The 18,792-nt window shown below is 41.0% G+C and overlaps 2 protein-coding genes across 3 annotated transcripts in view; one reads left to right on the forward strand and one right to left on the reverse strand.

The window, feature by feature from the left end:
* The window catches only part of AAGAB (alpha and gamma adaptin binding protein), a 31,165-nt gene extending 24,428 nt beyond the window's left edge, over positions 1–6,737 (forward strand). For both annotated transcript variants that reach the window (XM_054042698.1, XM_054042699.1), the window contains one exon: positions 551–6,737. In XM_054042698.1, the coding sequence (XP_053898673.1) occupies positions 551–628 (78 nt within the window). In that variant the 3' untranslated portion in view covers positions 629–6,737. The remainder of the gene's footprint in view (positions 1–550) is intronic.
* Positions 6,738–9,169: 2,432 nt separating this feature from the next.
* SMAD3 (SMAD family member 3) overlaps positions 9,170–18,792 on the reverse strand; it is a 105,971-nt gene continuing 96,348 nt past the window's right edge. Inside the window, exons 8-9 of the mRNA XM_054042011.1 lie at positions 17,878–18,022; positions 9,170–14,194 (exon numbers count right to left, since the gene is read on the reverse strand). Coding sequence (XP_053897986.1) covers positions 14,071–14,194; positions 17,878–18,022 — 269 coding nt within the window. The 3' untranslated portion in view covers positions 9,170–14,070. The remainder of the gene's footprint in view (positions 14,195–17,877; positions 18,023–18,792) is intronic.

Consider the following 18,792-nt stretch of genomic DNA (forward strand, 5'->3'; position numbering starts at 1 on the left):
GAGTGTTCCTCTTTCTAAATAGCAGCTACCCTTCAGGATTTTAAGCAAGGAATGACTATTTCGTAAATAGTCAAATATATGGGCTGCTGCAGCTCTATGAATATAGAGCATCTTCCAAACAGAATACCAATGATCGAATCTGGTCAACAGGCTTGCGAATGGGCAAGAGCAACAATATGGAATTTTAAAGTTGAGGGAGGGTTACAGTTATCAGAACTTCAGAAATCATGCAGTAGAACAACTGAAGGCTTGAACCAACTCCCATTGAAGTCAATGGAAAACTCTTATTGTGGAAAACTTCAGCGGGAATTAGATCAGGCCTTAATAACAAATTTCACAAACCGATTTTATCTTGCAGAGATTCGAAAGCCCTCTAAATTGTCACATCCATTTTGTTGGGATTTTAGCCGCAGAAAGAAAATAACATTTCAGCTAGGAGTACTGTATAGAAGTGTTCCTACTGTGTTTAACTCCTGCTCACTTTACATTTATCAGCATGTAGCACAAACTTCAAGTGTCTTGAGCTTATTTTGCTGCTTTTGACCCACAGGTGGCCAAAGCATTCTGGATGGCAATTGGAGGAGACCGAGATGAGATTGAAGGCCTCTCCTCAGATGAAGAAAACTAAGTTCTCTGTAGCTGTTTGTAGTAGAGCTGATGCGATATCCTAAAAGTAATGCTGGACATTTCCTACAAACAACAAACTCATTTTTTGCTGAAGCTGCCATTGGACTTGGTTTGCTTAAAAATTTTAGGTGATCCTTCTTGCTTATCATTGAGTAACACATTCCATAACACCTGAAACTGCATTAGATGGTGTTTGTTCTCCTGCCTGTATTCTCTCTCTGTGTCTGGCTATACTTTTAAGGCAGTGTGCACCATCTTTACCATAAGTAGCAAACCACTTTATATTTTCCAAATAACCATTTTTGTTGTTTCCTTTGAGTTTTTAAAAAACAAAATTACCATCAGTTGTCTTTTTTTCCATGGGGTTGTCAAATCAGTACTTGAAGCTGAACTCAAGCTTTGAGGCCTAGATTGGTCTAAAGTTTTTATGTAGCTTTAGAACTAATTTACTGGTTTAAAGGAACCAGACATGTGTGAGCCATGAACAGAAAACTGCTGACTCGCACTCCATTGAGAGATGGTGGAGTAAGGCTACAGGATTAGTCCTGTTAACTGATTGCCATCAATGTTAAAAATGACCTAGGGAAGGGCACAGGCCTACTGCTGGTGAATTTTATCCCAAATACCTCGTAAAAGCCATCACCTCAGCAACACTAAATTTTCACATGACATGCCTTACAGCCTTAGGCACCTGTATTTAATCGGGAAACTAGAACGTATTAGAACACCAACAAGTGGGAGTATTGCTTTGTAGTGGTATTCACTGCTAGAAAAAGTATAGTAGATTAACAATGAGTGTTCTTAGCAAAGTATTCCTCTTCCCCTCCTCCTCATTGTAGATGCTCAGTCTGAGTGGCTCTCTCTTCCTCCCTGGACACTAAGAAGCAAAGACTGATGGGAGATGCATTTAGAGTATGAGCATCTCAAGCACCATTGAAATAATCACTATGAAGGTGGGGGATGCCGGGTAAGAAGGTAAAGGAAAAGCCCGTTACCAGTTTAGTCTACTTTTCTCATCAAACATAACCAACCCTCATCAGAGAGCAGATAGGGATTCAGTGAAAGGAGGTGGGACCTACCTTAAACAGTGGCCCATAAAACATTTCATGTCATGATAACTTCAGCAGAAGAGAAAAGCCACTTCAGATGATGCAATCAGCAGTCTTGCAACTATTCAGCACAAGAGCCCAGGCTTCTCTAGTGCTCCTCTGGCTTGTCATGTGCAACAACCTGTCTTCTCTAAGCACGTTCCCTTACCCCCCTGAAAATAGTCAATGGCAAGACAATCTTTTTTACTTTGAAAAGATGAAGAGCTTTTACTTTTCTGATACTTGAGCTTCAGTGTAAATAAATTTTAGGGATGCTTGAGCCTATACTTTCAGTGAAACTCCAGAAATGCATCTATAAAAGCTGAATTTCTGGAAGCCACATGACAATAGGGTCTTTCGCATCCACAGAACTTGATCCGTTCTTTTGAAGCTGAGTTAGGATCAAATGAAGATGAAACAGGGTGGCAGGAACACTCAAAGCCACAAGTCAAAACTGAAAATTGTGAAGCCATGATTAATAGCAACTAGTGCTGCTTTGATTGTAGTTGAGGCTCGACTGTAAGGATTTACAACCTGTGGTCCCATAACAGCAACATGGACCTTTTTGAATGACGGTCTCTTTGTATGGAGAGACCTTACACTACCCTCCTGCCTTGGTATCCAGTCATTTGTGTGTTTCTCCTTCGAATGACTTTGCAGGAGCCATGGGAAAGTCTCAGATGTCCTCAGGCAAGAGTCTAAAGTGAAAGGCTGCTGGGATGGATCTGATTCCTTATACACAGAAGAGGGTGCGAGGAGGCACTGCTCCATCCTCAGAACCATCCTCCCAGTCAACAGCGTTGGAAACCAAACTGAATGGCTTTGAGACAACTCTCCGCAACAGCTTTCTTGTTCTGTTCTTTTCCATCTCATCCTCCTCTGTCCTCATCTCCAAGCAGAAAGAGCTTTGAGGAAGAGATCATGGAGTTGTATTGAGTGATAGTCTTTCATGCCTCCTTGCTTTCTAGAAGGCAGAGACTTTACCCTTTGCTAAATATTTGGTCATGTGGTAGGGAGGCACATGGCAAAAGAGTAGAGAAGACTCATTTAAATACACTAAAGAGCATATTTTATTTGAATGCTCGATAAAGCAGATTCACATTGTACATCTGGCAGTAATTTAAGATCTTGACTGACTTTAAAAAAAAGTGCTGGCAGCTGAAGCAATATACACCAATAAGAGGTATGAACCCAAGGGATGCAGGGAAGGAGTGCACCAATCCACCCGGCCATACTGCTAAATGAGAGGGGTGAGAAGTCTTTAAAAGGCCAGCACAAGTTGATAGGATTGGCAGTATTTGGTCAGGAAAGTGCCAGGACTCTAGAACAGCAGTAACTAGCCAGGATTGTCAGCACCGTATGGGGAAAATGAGCACGGCCCGTGCTTCCACTAGCCCTGGTAGTCTAGCCGCTGTAACTGCTATTCGTTTCCCCTGGTTCTACCGTTTGCCCCAATGTGTTAGCACGTCCAAGAGTGCTTTGAAACAGCGCAGTGCTGTAAATCCATATCCCAGCAGTTGCACTTTAAACAAAAATCTATTCACGAGTCAAACTAGCTATTGTGGCTAGAAAATAAGATGGAATTAAATTCAGCGTTTATTAGATTACTGAATGATATTTTTTGAGATTAAAAACTTGCGTGGTGTGTTTTTTCCCCTGTTTTTTGGCTGCAAAATTTCTTACCATGATAGTAGAGGTTTTAGAAATAAAGACAGAAAGTGTTAGTGGAAAAGCAAAATGAAAAGCTGCTGTATCCTTTTGTTTAGGGTTTTCTTTAATGTGTCAACTGTAGCATTGTATACATGGGCTGATTAAAATGCTATTTAAATACAGCTGTAACAGTTTGGAAATCAATTTTAATCTCATGTTAGTTAAGTAAGGACATGACTTGCAACAGGTGAACTTTCCTTAGCTCTTGGGAAAACTGGCATCCTATTGGCTCCATGGAGCTTTCGATCAGGCCCTTTAGTAGTCTACTTAACTGCTTAGGGTCAAGGTGTTGGCTACCAAAAATTCCCTTTGCAATTAAAATTGGACAAGTGTACCTCACTCCTGCCTTAAACCCTAATGCAGCAAGGCACTTAAACACTTGACTTTGGAGGGACTACTCACATGTTTAAAGTTAGGCACATGCTTAAGTACCTTGCTGAAGTGGGACCTTAAACAGTTGTGTAGTACTGCTGTATACTGTCAAATAGCTGCTGGATTTTGCCCAGAAATAGTAAAGTACTTTGGAGATAGTGTCTTGAAGGATCTCAAAGAAAAATCCTAAAGCTGCAATTAAAATTGAAAGTCTAAGTTACTTTGCTACAATCTTTGCAAGTATGTTTGTAAAGGGATGGGTTTGGGTGGTAAACAGAAAACCTTAACACTAAAAAGGATTAAGATGAACATTCCAACACGTCCCCCCCCCCTTTGCAATCAAGAAAATTCAGGTGAAGATTTTAGTTAGCAAACTTGGGCTTCCACAAGACACCAATAATTAGCTTTTAATACGGTGTAACTGCTACTACCCCCTACAATACAAGAAGACATACTATAAAGGGATCCATCAATCTGCACATTTTCTGTGTTGCTACTTCTAGTTTACCCTACTGGTCCATGGAGGATTGGCTGGTCATACGATTCTGGCTGACTTCAGCGGAGAGTGACTGAGCAGATGGGAGTGGGGGAGGTAACAAACAAAAGTAGAGCGTGAGATGTCACTTTTCACTGAAAGCATAAACTGCACTCTAGAAAGCAAATAGTACAGAAACATTATCTCAGTATTGTTCTACCCTGGATACAGCTGTTGAACGTGTTCCCAAATTCCAGAGGCGCTAGTCCATCCAAATGTAATCTCCCTATTAAAACACAAACCACATTACAGAAAAATGTTGTGGAACTCCTGGATTACCCGTTACATTTTGTAAAATGAAAGCCGTGGAACTAACTTTAATCTCATCCATTCGCTTTAGTTTTGTGCGATTCAAAAATGCAAGCTTTAGTACTTCCAAAAACTTGACTTCCCTCAGTTAGAAAAAAGTTACCTTGTCATTTATACTGGGGATAAATGGAGACACTTGCAGCTCTTGACTAGCAGTCACCCGCCTGGCTTCCATCTGAAATTGCCCCTTGCATTTTTAATCCACAATTGGGATTTGCAGAAGTCAGTTAAAAAAGGTGAGTGTGCCTTACACAGACGGGTTCAGTTGTCAAATACCATTTGGCATCTATTCTAAACATAACCCAGGCCTACTTATGAGCTCAGGTTTGGCAGTATTTGTTATCCAGTCTTTGAAAAAAAACCCTAAAGCGATCATATGCTGATCGGCCTTTTCAGAGCAGTATGTCTGCATCTACTTGAAATGCATCTTCTGGTTTGACAATGTTTTTACAATTCCTAAAACGCACTTGGTAGACTTCCTAAATGGACTGTGTTCTTTATATGGAACAGTTTGTACTTCCTTACAGTCCACGGAGAATCTAATGCTGTTCTATATCCCATTCAGGTTGGAATTCTGTGTAATAAGCAAATCGGTGCCTGAACTGGTCACTAGCTTATTACAGATGTCAATTTATCAGAAAAATTAAATTGCCAAAATTGATAATGACTAAATAGCATTGTTGGTTAGCAAACCTCCAACCCTGAGAAACCATGAGGTCTTCAGGACTGTGGTGTCAACATAATGATTCCAGATCAAGGTAAAAGAAAGGATTATTCATTTTGCTTCAGCCCAAGGCTGAGAATTCTCAGGGGAAAAGGTGCTACTTGCAAAGAACAACAGAGACGTGTATTTCAAATTAAAACTAATTATAGGTGGCATTTTTGAGGCAAAAGGGAAGTTTCTTCCAAGCCTTGGGCAGTCAATGGTAGGTTTGTGTCCTAAACCCTGAGCATTTATTCCTTACCCATTCTTTCTAAAGTAACTGTAAATGTTATGCTGTTACAATGGATTATTCTTTTTTAAAAAATCTTACTAAGTTCTTAGCCTTGCAAATGTGGCAGTGAATTCTACAGGTTGGTTAAGAGCATAGCGGGAAGGAAATAGCCTGTTATCAGTTTTATTGTCTATAGCTGTTGCCCCGCAGCTAGGGGGAAGGGAGCCGCCTTCTGGACAATACTGCATCCAGTTCTGGGGTCCACAATTCAAGAAAGATGTTGATAAATTGGAGAGGTTTCAGAGAAGAGCCATGAGAATGATTAAAGGATTAGAAAACATGTCTTCTAGTGAGAGACTCAAGGAGCGCAATCTATTTGGCTTAAAGAGAAGGTTGAGGGGTGATTTGATTACCGTCTAAGTACCTATGTGGGAACAAATATTTGATTCAATCTAGCAGAGAAAGGTATAATACAGTCCAGTGGCTGGAAATTGAAGCTAGATAAATTCAGACTAGAAATGAGGCATACATTTTTGACAGTGAGGGTAATTAACCATTGGGACAGTTTACCCACAGGATTCTCCATCACTGACATTTTAAAAATCAAACATTTTTCTAGAAGATCTGCTCTAGGAATATTTTGGGGCAGGTCTCTGGCCTGTGCTATACAGGAGGTCAGATTTGATGATCACAATGGTCCCTTCTGGCCTTGGAATCCATGAAGATAGTAGGAAAAATCCAGGGTAGGGATCCAAAACTGATTATTGAATTATGAATATTAAACAAAGCAACAGACCACCACAATTTGAGAACTGTACATCTGCTAACCAGGAATTTTCCATCATCCTCTAGTATTTGGGTATTAAAAAATTCTGCATGCCAAGCTGTAATACAGATGCGTAATTCTATACTTATGCTTATAAGAAGAGGGGGTTTCCTGCCAGTGGGCATCAGTCATTTGTTATGCAACATTTGCTTAAATTAAAGCCTAAGAGGAATGACATTTCAAACATTTTGGATAATACATTTGCAATGTGTAATTGCTTCACTATATTTTTCATTTGTCACTGAACATGTATTTTGTTTATCTCTAATTTCATTGGAAATGACTAGTTTGTGATACTGAAGTACAAGAAAATAAAGAATTATAAATTAAGGTGACCTCTAACAGAACTGAAATTGATTTACTACATTACCTTCGCTTTTGGCAAACCTAGTGAAAATCTGGATGAAGCCAGTTCATGACCACATCGTTGGAAAGTGGAGTGGAAAAAGCATTCTTCCTTAAACCCCTTATCGGGAGGGGGGGAAGTGTACTGCTCAATTCTATGACACACTAGGAGGGCAATTAGACCAGTTCACAGAAATAGGCTTTTTGGCTCATAAAAAGTTACTCTACTTGATTAATAATGCTTTTGGAGTGTGCTGTCTCCCTACTCAGACTGTGATGCCAGAATTAATCTACGCTCTCAACAATGCATGCAGCAGAACTAGCTTCCATTACTGCTGCTGCACCTTCTCCAGAACTTCATAGCCCAGTGCACCAGTGGTGCAGCTCCAGCAAGAGCTCCACCGGTGCAAGCTGTAGTGTAGCCAGGGCTCAAGCATTCAGCACCATGCTGCCGAACCATTAGATGGGTTGGCAAACATCTGAGCCCCCTCTACGCTATATCTGCCATCAGCGGAGTTGGTGCTTGGTAAATTTATGGCTATGGAGTTTGCCAGCACTGACAAAGTATTTGAGAGTCTGGCATAGGGTTGGGGTGACATGCCCAAAATAAAGAAATAACTAGTTCCCTGTTTAATTAAAGTGACCACAGAGGGACGACGCTATGGTTCACTTCTGGCAACACAACTGGACTCCAAGGAGTCTTCTAACGCAAGGTTTGAAAGAGCTCTACTGAGGAGGAATAGCATGCACACACAGAAGATGTTCAACTCAAAACCAAGGCAACTGTGCCATCGCTCCATGATGCACGTATGCAACTCCAGGTAGTGGAGCATCCACAGAAGATTAGATCTAGAGTCTGTAATTTTACAAGACTGAGCTGAGAAGGGCTATTGTTAGCCTTGCCATTACAGGATGTGATCCCCAAAGAGGGGAGATATAGAAAACGGATACTAACCCTGGTAGCAGGAATGCTGTATGTTTTAAGTTTTGGGGGCAACTGATGAATGCTACAGTTCACAAAAATGCAAAAGTCAGGAAGGACTGGAGTTCTGCATAATAAACGTGCTGCGTGCAACTTCCCCATGGCAATCCCAAAGCGAACATGCTCTCACTTACTCTCTCAATAGTGGACCATCTGAGCAGAGATTGCCAAACTCCGTAAATTTGCATCATGGTGTATTTTTTATTGTTCCAGGCTTTTAAAAAAAAAAAAAAAGGTTAGTGGTTAGTAACAAGTTTCTACTGTAGGAACCCTGATCAAAGGGCACATTCCTTACTTGTTGATCTTACTATCCTAAAGGAAGGGCTTTCAACCCACTTATCACAATGAATGACAACGTGGTTACAGACCTATCCATTAGTACTGCTTTATGTTTTTTACTAATATATAGTGTACATCAGGGGTCTCAAACACACGGCCCACGAGCTCCTCGCAGCCTCCCCGCCCTCCCCCAGCGTTTACCTAGAACAGCTCCAGCCCAACGCGCACTGGGGGCAGGGCAGGCTCCCTGCCTGCCCTGCCCCCGCGCCGCTCCCCTCACCCCTCCTGCACCCCACACCCCAACTTCCTGCCCTGAGCCCCTGCCACACCCCTCCTGACCCCCTTGGGGAGGGGGCAGAATTGGGCTGGGGATTTCAGGGAAGGGATGGGAAGATGCAGGGCTTCATGGAAGGGGTGGAATGGGGGCGGGGCTGAGGGCGGCGGGGGGGAAGGTGTCAGTAAATGCGGCCCTGGGTCCAATGTACTAGTCCTCATGTGGCCCTCGTGGTCATTTGAGTTTGAAACCCCTGCTCTATATGGACATCAAGGTCCATCCACTTACATTTATCTTCTTTGGAAAGATGAAGGGCTGCGCTGCGCATGATATTTAAACCTAAGACTTCAAGGATTTTATACCTGATGTTTAGATCCCAGAGATGTAAAATACAAGTCATTTTAGAAACAGAGGTCCGGGCTAAAGCTGTATATATTTCTATGTACTTCACAGGCCTTTGACAATGATGAGTTTTCACATTTCAAAACTGCTGAATGAGTGTGGATAGTCTGGTATATTAGGCAAGCACTGAACCGTTAATCATGTTTGATCTTCCCACATTGGCAGCACATCCCTTTCATCTTAAACCACGATGCTTCTGCACTTTCCAGTCAAGTGGTAAATAAAATAAAAATAAACAAACAAACCTGTTGTGACTTCATGTATCACTTTCTTGTGGGCTTCATATGGCATAACTTGCAAAACTTTAAAAGGAACAATGATCTCTCGTGTGTGTAATCGCATATTTATACACACAACCACAGACATTTTCAGTAGCTGAAGATATTGTTGGTTCTGCATGGTTAATGTGATTTCTACAATTGCAAATGTGTTCCTGCTCAACCCTCATGTCTTTAGGTACAATAACATCTACTTCCCAAAGAGCCTTATTTTTCAAATTAAAGTTTATTAAAATGACAAAAATAGAAGTTTCACATATGAAATAAGAGGGCATACATGGTACAGGCCTTTAGTAACAACAGGTGAATAATGCTTAAGCTAAAGCACATAGGCAGCTGAACCATTCATTAACATACAATCTCAGGTTAAGAAAATCTAAATACTAATGCAAACATGATCATAGACAGCTACAAAAAGGCGGAATAACTCCCTCCAGAAACAAAGAGCTGGGCCTCCTCCATCCTCAAGATGGAACAGGATGCATCGGTGCAGATGGGTCTAGCATTCACATATGGGAGGAAGCATAAGATGAATCAAAACATTTACAAAGTAATGCTTTCTTTTATTATTTTTAAAGTATCATTTTGTTGTAAAATAATCAAACTAGAAGACCTGAAGAGTGCAGTGCAATGGCCCATCTGTATAAGACGTTTATTGCTAAAAGACAAAGAACAGCCACCTAAACAAGGGCTTCTGCAACATAAATTGAAGTAAATGAAACAAAAGTCCATGTTTTGTTTAATTTGCAAGGGTTTGCTGATCAGTTCTAGGACAGATGTCTAGCTGCTCTCACATCAGTAACATCCTAATTATTAACAATCATCAGAGAAACCTCAGATCTTTAATCTCAACCCTGAAGTGCTCTTTCTGTTAAAAATTAAATATTTGATTCATCTGAATATTCAAAGAAACTAGATAAATATTAAAACGTGTATAAGAATATACCAAATTCTTAACCATACAGCTCAATCAACTACTATATAGTGACTAATAATTTCTCATTCTAGCTTAGACCAGTTTATTCTTGATATTCCATTCCTTCTAACTACCCAGTGCCTCAGCGTACCAGGAGAGCTCACACTGAGATTATTTTATTGTGTTGTTGAAGTCTTCCGCAGAGCTATGCTCTACCTCCTAGTGCTTCTTCCAGTTAGTAACTGGAATGAGATATGGACGTCTACACTAGCTGCTTCAGACTCAGCTATAAAAATGTGTCCTCCTACAGAGTATCTCTGTACTGTCCCAAGTATACTTGCCTCTAAGAGGAGAGAAAACTGGTCGAATAGAAATAATTTCTTTGAGGTCACCTATCCATCATCATTCCTTGGCTAAATGTTTGTAGCAAGAGCCTTGAGGATATGCTTGGATATGCTTCCAATTCCTCCCTCTTTGCACACACACACACTTTATAGCTGTTGATTAAATCAAGTATATAGCACTGGATTTTAGTCTAAGACAAGCTAAACACAAAATACACACTGCAATTCAGTCCAATACATTAATAATAAAAAAATTCACCACAGTCATTAAAAATCACAAGGCCATCTGTAACGTCTGCCAGCAGCCGTGCCCTTGTGTATGGCTACACCAATTAAAAAGAGTCAAAGTTCCTGCTAATGACTCTGCTTGTAACAAAAATGTATGAAATCCTGGGTCAACTAGCCAAGACTACAGCTAAATGAGAGGATATTCCAGTACACATATGTAATCTAAGCTAAGGCATAGTAGACTGCATACATTTGTGCTACATATCAAAGCTACCATAATAAAGTTTTAGAAAATAAGTAAAAAAACAAAACAACCCACACATGCACCTCTGGAGCAATGCTGAGTACAGTAAGCTACGACCAAGTGCTATCTATTCCCTTTCAGTAGTGTCACCCACAAATGACATGATTAAGACACATTAAGTACGTTTCAAACCTGATGGGGAACAAACTTTTATCTGTACAATATCCACTTGAAACTGTGCAACACAAAACCCTTGGATCACGTTTCCCTCCTCCCCTAGTCTTTTCAGCTGTTTAAAAGGTACAGTACTTTCTTCTTGAACTTAAAAGGCGACTTTAAAATCATAAAGCTATTATGAATTAGTGACAAGGCAAAGAAGGGAAAGAGGAAGTTAATATTCAAATTAAGATACTTTTTTTCCTCATTATTTTTCTCTAACTGCACTGCCTGAGAGACTTACATTTTCTAGTTGAATTCATTTTACAGGAATGATGTTGTTAACCATAGTTTGCCATCATGATCTGCATACTGCTTTCAGTGCTATTAATAAAGATTACAGGTTTTAACCCTCTGCAAAATAAAACAGATATCTGCTTTGCCAAATAAGTCCACATGCAAATCAGATTCAGAGAAGGAGATTCTCTCCGGGAACCTCATATAAAAAAAGAGAGCTGTCTCCTTCCCGTAGCTGCGACCCTGCTAACTCAGTTTGAAATCTGAAAGTCAAACTGGGCTTTTTCTGTTTTACACCATCACTAGTCATAAAGATTCGACAATCAGAAATGTAAGATGTCATTTTTGTTGCTAAGGCACCAGAGAGAACGGAGGCCTGCTTCCTCCATGATTATGTAAGGAGGTAAAACAGGGCTTGTGCAGTGAAATAAGCAGATCTGACTACAGATGCTCAGGGAAGAAACCTGGGGCCATTTTTACATAGCAATTTTTTTTAAACCATAACATCAATTCAAAACAGCTCTGTAATAAGCTCCAGAATAGATCTTTCCATGCAATTATGTCAGAAGTCCATATCTGAAAGTAAAGAAGCCAACGTATAACAAATCAATCCACAGTGACAGTCAGACCTATTCTTTTTTAAATGGCTTGCAAATACCATATTACTCAGGCCACTACCCCCCCACCAGTGCATGAATCACAGGCATTCATAGTTAAACAAATTCAAATACACTGGAGAAATAGTGAATGACAGAAACCTCCAGTACTCTGATTCAAGCACTGATGCTCCACGAGAGCTCCAGTCAAAGCTGTAGAGGAAGATTCTTCAGTGGGAGCACAAGTCCCACTGCAAGTCTGCTCCAGAATTCTCGGTCACAAGCATGAATTACACACTAGAGGTCACTTCTCACGTTTGATGGAAAATCGTCCTCCAAGACATCCTTTTATTTGCTAGGAGAAAACAACACTGGCAAGGAATCTCCTGAAGTGTTGAGTGTGAAACTGACAGCATAGTCACTCTCCTACATGTGGGGACAGAAAGCTTGTGTAGCAGGGTAAATTTAGGAGAATTTGTCCGGTATGCATACTAAAGAAAGGATCTCTTGTAGCCTCCCTTGGTGACGCCTCCAAACACAAAAATGTGATTTTGGCAACCAATTATTTTGGCCAGTACATAAATGGGTACCAAGGGAAGTAGTATGTAATAAAAGCCTTAGTACATAGACAGACCAGACACATGCAGACACCTGAAAGCATCTGTGAAATGGCATCAAAAGCTCACTGCCCAGTTATGAGACTTAGGCCGTGATTCTGCAAATGCGCACACACAAGAGTACTCACATGGAGTTCATGTATAAAAGTTAATCGTGTGCATAAGTGCTTGCAGGATAGAGGCTTTATTTATCACAAAGCACTGCAAAGAGCATTCTATACTTCCCAGAGTCAGACATAGGTTTGTAATTGACTTTCTACATCAGATTTCCATAGGAAATTCTTGACATTTTGGCACAAACATGTATGATATTTAACAGGAACAAAATGAAACAGATGATTGAGTGGCAAAGAATAAGTTATGAAATGTGTATGGCAAATTTTAGCTTGTAGCAAGCAGTGTGGGTTTGTTTGTTTTTTCCAGTTGTGGAAGTTATTTCTGCTTGCCATGACAGTCACTACAGGGAACAACTACCATTACAACTGTCAAGGGAGGATATTATAAAATACCTTTTTAAAAAAAAAAAAAAAAAAATACATGTAAAAAACATGTTCTCCCCTTATACTTTCTCCAACAGGCAGAATACCTTGAGAGTAGTCTTTAACAACAGAGTATTTCTGTATCTGAGATGTCATAGCTAAATTTGTAGAGTGGCATGGGATAGCACTGTATGCTCTAAATCAGGTTACTCCCATGTGCTCTTTCTGAATGTGGCAGCAAGGACTGGGTAGCTCTCTTCCCTCGGCCCCACCACTATGTTCACTAAGCCCATAAAATTTAAAAAGTGTAAGACACAATTCAACATATTGAGAGGATACAATACAAAAGTTCATGTAAGTAATATAAATGGCCTACCTAGCAAGTAAGGCTTAAACTCATCCAGATGTGGCAAGAGCGAATTGCAATGAGTTACAAACACTTGTCTGAGAGCTGCCCTAGCCAATCAATATCACTGCAGTGACATTAAAATAAACCTTAACATCAGTCTTTTGCTTCATGTAAATCCAGTCTCTGAGATTACTGTGATATTAACTGTACATCTCACGCACAAAGCCAGGCCTGCCTCATTGCCCGCTTTCTGACAAGGGAAAAACACTCCCTCTGGGGGACTCCTCGATGCTTTGTTGGAGGGATCTCTCGGGAGTGGGTTGTTTTTATTTAACACCTCTGCCCCTCTGCTGTGGTGGGCCCATTCAGAAAGGGCAGACACACGCCTGCCAGGCTGTCAGACAGTAATGCAGAAGCAGGGCTTGGCAGCAATGTTCAATGGGATCTGCTTTACAGAGATGCTACATTGCATTGGGCTGAAGTTCTGTAACACAAATGGAAAACCTCCCCCAACCCAGTGAGCACCTGGTGAAAGCATCGTCCCTGTGATTGGAGCTGTACATAGCAGAGGCAACATAGGCACAACAAGGATTTAAATGCAGAATGTTTGCTTCACTCCACTAAAACGGAAGTCCATGTTCTTAGTATGAAAAACATCAGCTTCAAATTCTTACTCCAATGGCCCATAATATGTGCTAACACAGTTTCAGGGAAGTGGCTTAAAATGAGCACTTCATTTCAAAATAACCTCTTGTTTTTGCAATTCATGTTTTTTCTGATCATGTGAATACTATGGAGAATTTATTTATTATGCTTTTTGCTAAGGGTTAAACTGATTCCATTTTCCAGAGTCCTTGTTCTGCCCCCCAAGGAGATGTTTCCTTAAGATACACTGGAACAACGAATGCTTGGGGAACCCATTTGTGTAAGGACCTTGTCTAGCCACTGCAAAGGGCCATTAAGATGCAGTTCAATCCAGCAGGGGGTACTGGTCACAGTCTGCCGCCTAGAAGAATAAAAAAAGAATAGAACAGAAATGTGACTTATAAAACTTTAAAAATATGAAGAGATTTTACAGCTACTAAAACATTCTTTCCTGCTTAGACAATAGTCCTGCATGTTACCCCAAAGGAATGTCTTTCTTCTCTATAACGTTTTGTGCATATGCTGCCAAATTCTTTTTACAAAAAACTAAAAAAAAACCAAAACCCTTTCCCCCTTCCATATGCTTTATGTTCATGACAGGAGATAATTGCAATAGCATCTACTTACTACTTAAAGATTTCTGAAAGGAGGCAACATTTGATCCTCTAGATAGAAAGGAAGGCTACCGTCTAAATGCCTTTCACAGACCTTGTCTCCTATAATTAGATTGGATCTAACACTTCACTATGTGTGTAATTTAAAAATAAAAATAAAAATCAGGATACTCTCTCAATGAAAGAATTGGGTTTTAGCAGCTGGTTAAAGTTCAGATATGGCAGAAGATTTATGGGGATCTCACCCCGTCACCCAGCTGACATCTACACCCACTCTGAAGGTGTGGCTTGGTCTGCACAGCAGGACTTCTGCAGAGAACAGCTTGGCAGTGTGCAGAGAGGGTTCAGACCCGTGCATTGGATCTCTGCATTTCCCACCCTTCCCCCTTCCACAGGCTCAGAGTGCCTGCAATAATTGCTGTAGTTATGCTGTTTCCAGGGCTGTTGTAGGGAGGAGAAAAATTTGGATTTGACCAATTGAATAAAAGGAGCACCTAAGAAGCAGACCTGCCAGGCACTGTAAAAATATTTTTTTATTATACACACACACACACAACTAGACCAGTAGGTACTTCAGAAACACATCATTAATCCATGGGATGCCACTAACCCAAATCTCCTAAACAATTCAAGTGGAAGCTGTATCGAGTGGATGGAGGAGGCTTAGCCAGAGCTGTTGCCTAGAGGAACTTCCATCTTGGCCTGCATCCCCTTCCTGCCTCAACCTGCCCTCTTACTAAGTCCTCCCTTCTCAGGTCAGATGCCATTTGGAGCAGGTTATGTGCCTCCACAAGGCATGAGGGCCACAGAGCAGGGAGAGGAAGGCCAAGGGACATGGTGGGGGAATCTCTCCTCCTGCTTGAGAACAGCAAGTTGGATTTCAGCTTTTCACCAAGGGAAGGCTTAGGGGTCCTGTTCTGGGGCTGGGAGGCAGGTACAGCTGTTGCAGAAAAGGAGGAAGAAGAGGAAGAGGCTGGAGAGAAGTGTACTCTATATCTTAGCTTAGAACCCATCCTCAGAGTCTTATGCTTTCATCATTTAAGAAGAGGAAGCCAAAGCCTCAGTGGCCTTGGGAAAAGCTGCTGCTGAATCAAGACCCTAGTGGTGTTGGGGTAATCTCGGAGGGGCTGCTACATGCATTGTGCAACAGCTATGTGAGCTGCAGAACAGCAGTGAAAAGACCCCGTCTTAGCTGCCTCCATGGGCGAGAGCTACAACCTATTCTATCTAGGAATGTATATCCATTACCCTCTGATCTTAAAATGGAGACACTGCCTGGAAGGCACCACACCCATTTCCAGATCAGGCGTGGCTGACCAGAGTTGGCAGCATACTGTGTGTTGCCACAAGAGTGGGTGTACTGGCAGGGTTTACCTAGTTCAGTGGCCCAAGGGTGAGTCTTTTGTACTCAAAGATGTCTCCTGAGCCACCTGAACAAAAGGATTGCAAGGGAGAGTGGAGCAACTCTCTCGCTCACTCTGACATTTCAGTAAAGCATACATCCCCTTCATGGCCATTATGAAATTAAAACTCTCACTGAAATTAACACGGAATATCTGTCCGCTCCTCAAACACTGGCTGACAAAGAGCATACCAACAAATGGCTCAGCACCATTACATACAAATCCATTCTTCAGCATGCTGTTTCCCCCTGTCCCCAAGTCTATAACATTATGCTTTATTTTGACACTCTATTAAGACAATCAGACTTCACTGACAGCACATCAGCTTGAAGATGGATTTCAGTAAGTTAGCCCAGGGAGGCCTTCTGTTGCTTTTTGGCTTGCCTGCATTAGGCTCTGCTGTCAGAGACGAGCCTGTGTGTCATGGACTTCTTATGCAATTGCCACCCTGATCGCTGGAACACAAAAACACTCAAACATCCTGCCAACAGATTGCTCAACTGGGTAAGCAGCTAAAGTACAGATTACTAGAACAATGCTCTGGATGCAGCTTTCAATAAGCTTTTCATATGAATCAGTTCAACAAATAACTGTGCTATGACAAAGACAATTCGATATAATTTCTCGTGGCACGGAAGCAAAAGTTGGGCTTTGCTACAGTAAATGTGAGCGTAGAGTTTCACTGACTACAATACTCCAATGAGATAGCTGACTTCCAGTAAGTCATGCTCATCTGGATTTCATTAGAGACCATGGCTGGGAGCCACAGCTGAAATGGTCTGGCCTGGGTGCAGAAGATTTAAAAACAAAATGGACTCCAAACATCTGGAGAGATGAAGGAAGTGGGAGAGTAACGTGAGAGGCCTGGGCTCCAGCTGATACTATAGCATCACCCCCCTCCCCCACAACCCCTTCTGCTGCAGGAGACTGTAAAGAAGAACCAATCAGGCATGTCTGCAAGCACATTCAGAGATAGTAAATATCACTATGGACTCTTTAAATAAGGCTGTAGATTTAAAGGGACACCATCAAATAATTATTTTTAAGATCTTGTTTTAATCCTTTGTACGTTGTTCTGTCACAAAACCACCTTTATTTCCTGACCAATTTCATTTCCCCCATTTGGCATTAGCAAATATTGCCTTTCCTCCTTTGTGACTTATGGAGCATTTATAAGCGCTGTTTGCTTGATAAATGCAATACTACTCAGGATGGCAGTATAAACTCTGGCATTTGTTTTTAACCTGTGCTCTCTGTACGGGTACTGTAGTACTGGGAAACACCACACTGTATGTCCTAACTACAGTGGTCATTATTAATTTGTCCTCTCAATAGTCCTTTAGTTATGGAAAGGACTGCAAGCCAGATCAGTAATTACAAGGACATTTAAATAACAACTGCCATGTGGCAGGCAATGAGAATGGGGCAAGAAGAATTAGATTTTACCATAATTTTTCAATGACTCTAACCAATATCTTAAAATGTAAAATTTCCAAGCCCATCTGCTTTCAATTTAATCCCACAAGTCCCTGATAAAAGAAATGTTAAGGCTAAACCTAATCCCCTAATATATAGTCACAATGATTCTGCCCATTAGAAACTCCAGCAATCAAATTTAAATCTAACTTCAAGAAATAAACAACATATAATTTTTCTTACAATGTCCATCTGGATTCACCTACAGTTAAGCTGCAGTCAGAGATCCTGTGCTGTACAACACTGTAACCAGATATACATCATCCCAATGAGGAATGGTGCAGCTTATACTGTATTGGATTGATCTGCTTTTTCCTCTCATTTCTCCAGTTATGGAAACAAAATTAAAACATTTGAAAAACACGTCCCTAAGAAATGCATACTATCTGCTTTAATTAAACTACTGCCAGCTTAGTCTCCTACTCTAAAAGTAGCATATAAAGACCTCATTGAACACTCTGACTCCCAAAATCAAGGACTGGAGCATGCATGATTCGTGATAATAAGCACAAATGTGCTGTCTACTGAAAGTTGAAGACAAAAGATCTGACCTGTATTCAGCTCCCCAGCCCTTGACAAAGCTCATTCGGATTGTGCACATTCTGGTCAGCTGATACACAGCCTCGAAACCCTGATTCACAGACTGAGCCAAAAGGGCTGCAAATTCCTGGTTGTTAAAAATCTTCAAGTTACACCCTGTCAGGGAAGGAACAGGACAACATGGCATTAGTGTAACTAAATTAAGAAATCCCATTTTTTTCTGCCGAAGGAAAGAAACCACTTAACTCTGCTCTCCCCATCCCCAAACCATATTACATTATGGACAGACTGCATAAATAAGAAGCAAGCTTCTAAAAGAAATTAAGTTTGGTTATAAATGCAACACCTCCATAATTTAACCCCTAGAAAAGTAAGGAAATACCAAATGATGGGCCTACTGCCCCTTCAGCATGTTTCTGTTGACTAAAACAGACTGCATCACCACATGGCACTTCCTTCTACCTCCCAAGGATAAAGAAGGCGCACTACACAAAGCACATTCATCTTCCCGCATTACAATGCAAACCTTGATTACAACCTCAACCCTTAATATTTGCTAATTTTGCTGACAGTGTAATTAAGGAATTAGTAGAAATGTAGAAGCTAAAACCAAAAGAAACCATAAAAGCTGAATTTAGATGGTATCCATTAGCAGAAGTCATCACCACCCCATCCTGTAGAGAGGCAGTTGCCAAAACAGCTCTTGCTGTCAAAAGTCAGATGTCAGGACTATACTATATAGTTTGGTAGCAAGTACTATAGTTAAGAATGCAGGACGCTTTCATTTATAACCCTCTTTTCACTTGTTCATAACGTTCCAAAGATTTCCCCTTCAAACTGAAATTTTCCATGGTTGGTCCCAGCTAAAAGCTAAAGAAGAATCCATTCAGCTGGTTTTGAGTTCTGGGTAGTTGAAAAATAACAAG

This window comes from Malaclemys terrapin, chromosome 10 (genome assembly GCF_027887155.1).
Source record: "Malaclemys terrapin pileata isolate rMalTer1 chromosome 10, rMalTer1.hap1, whole genome shotgun sequence".
Lineage (NCBI taxonomy): Eukaryota > Metazoa > Chordata > Testudines > Emydidae > Malaclemys > Malaclemys terrapin.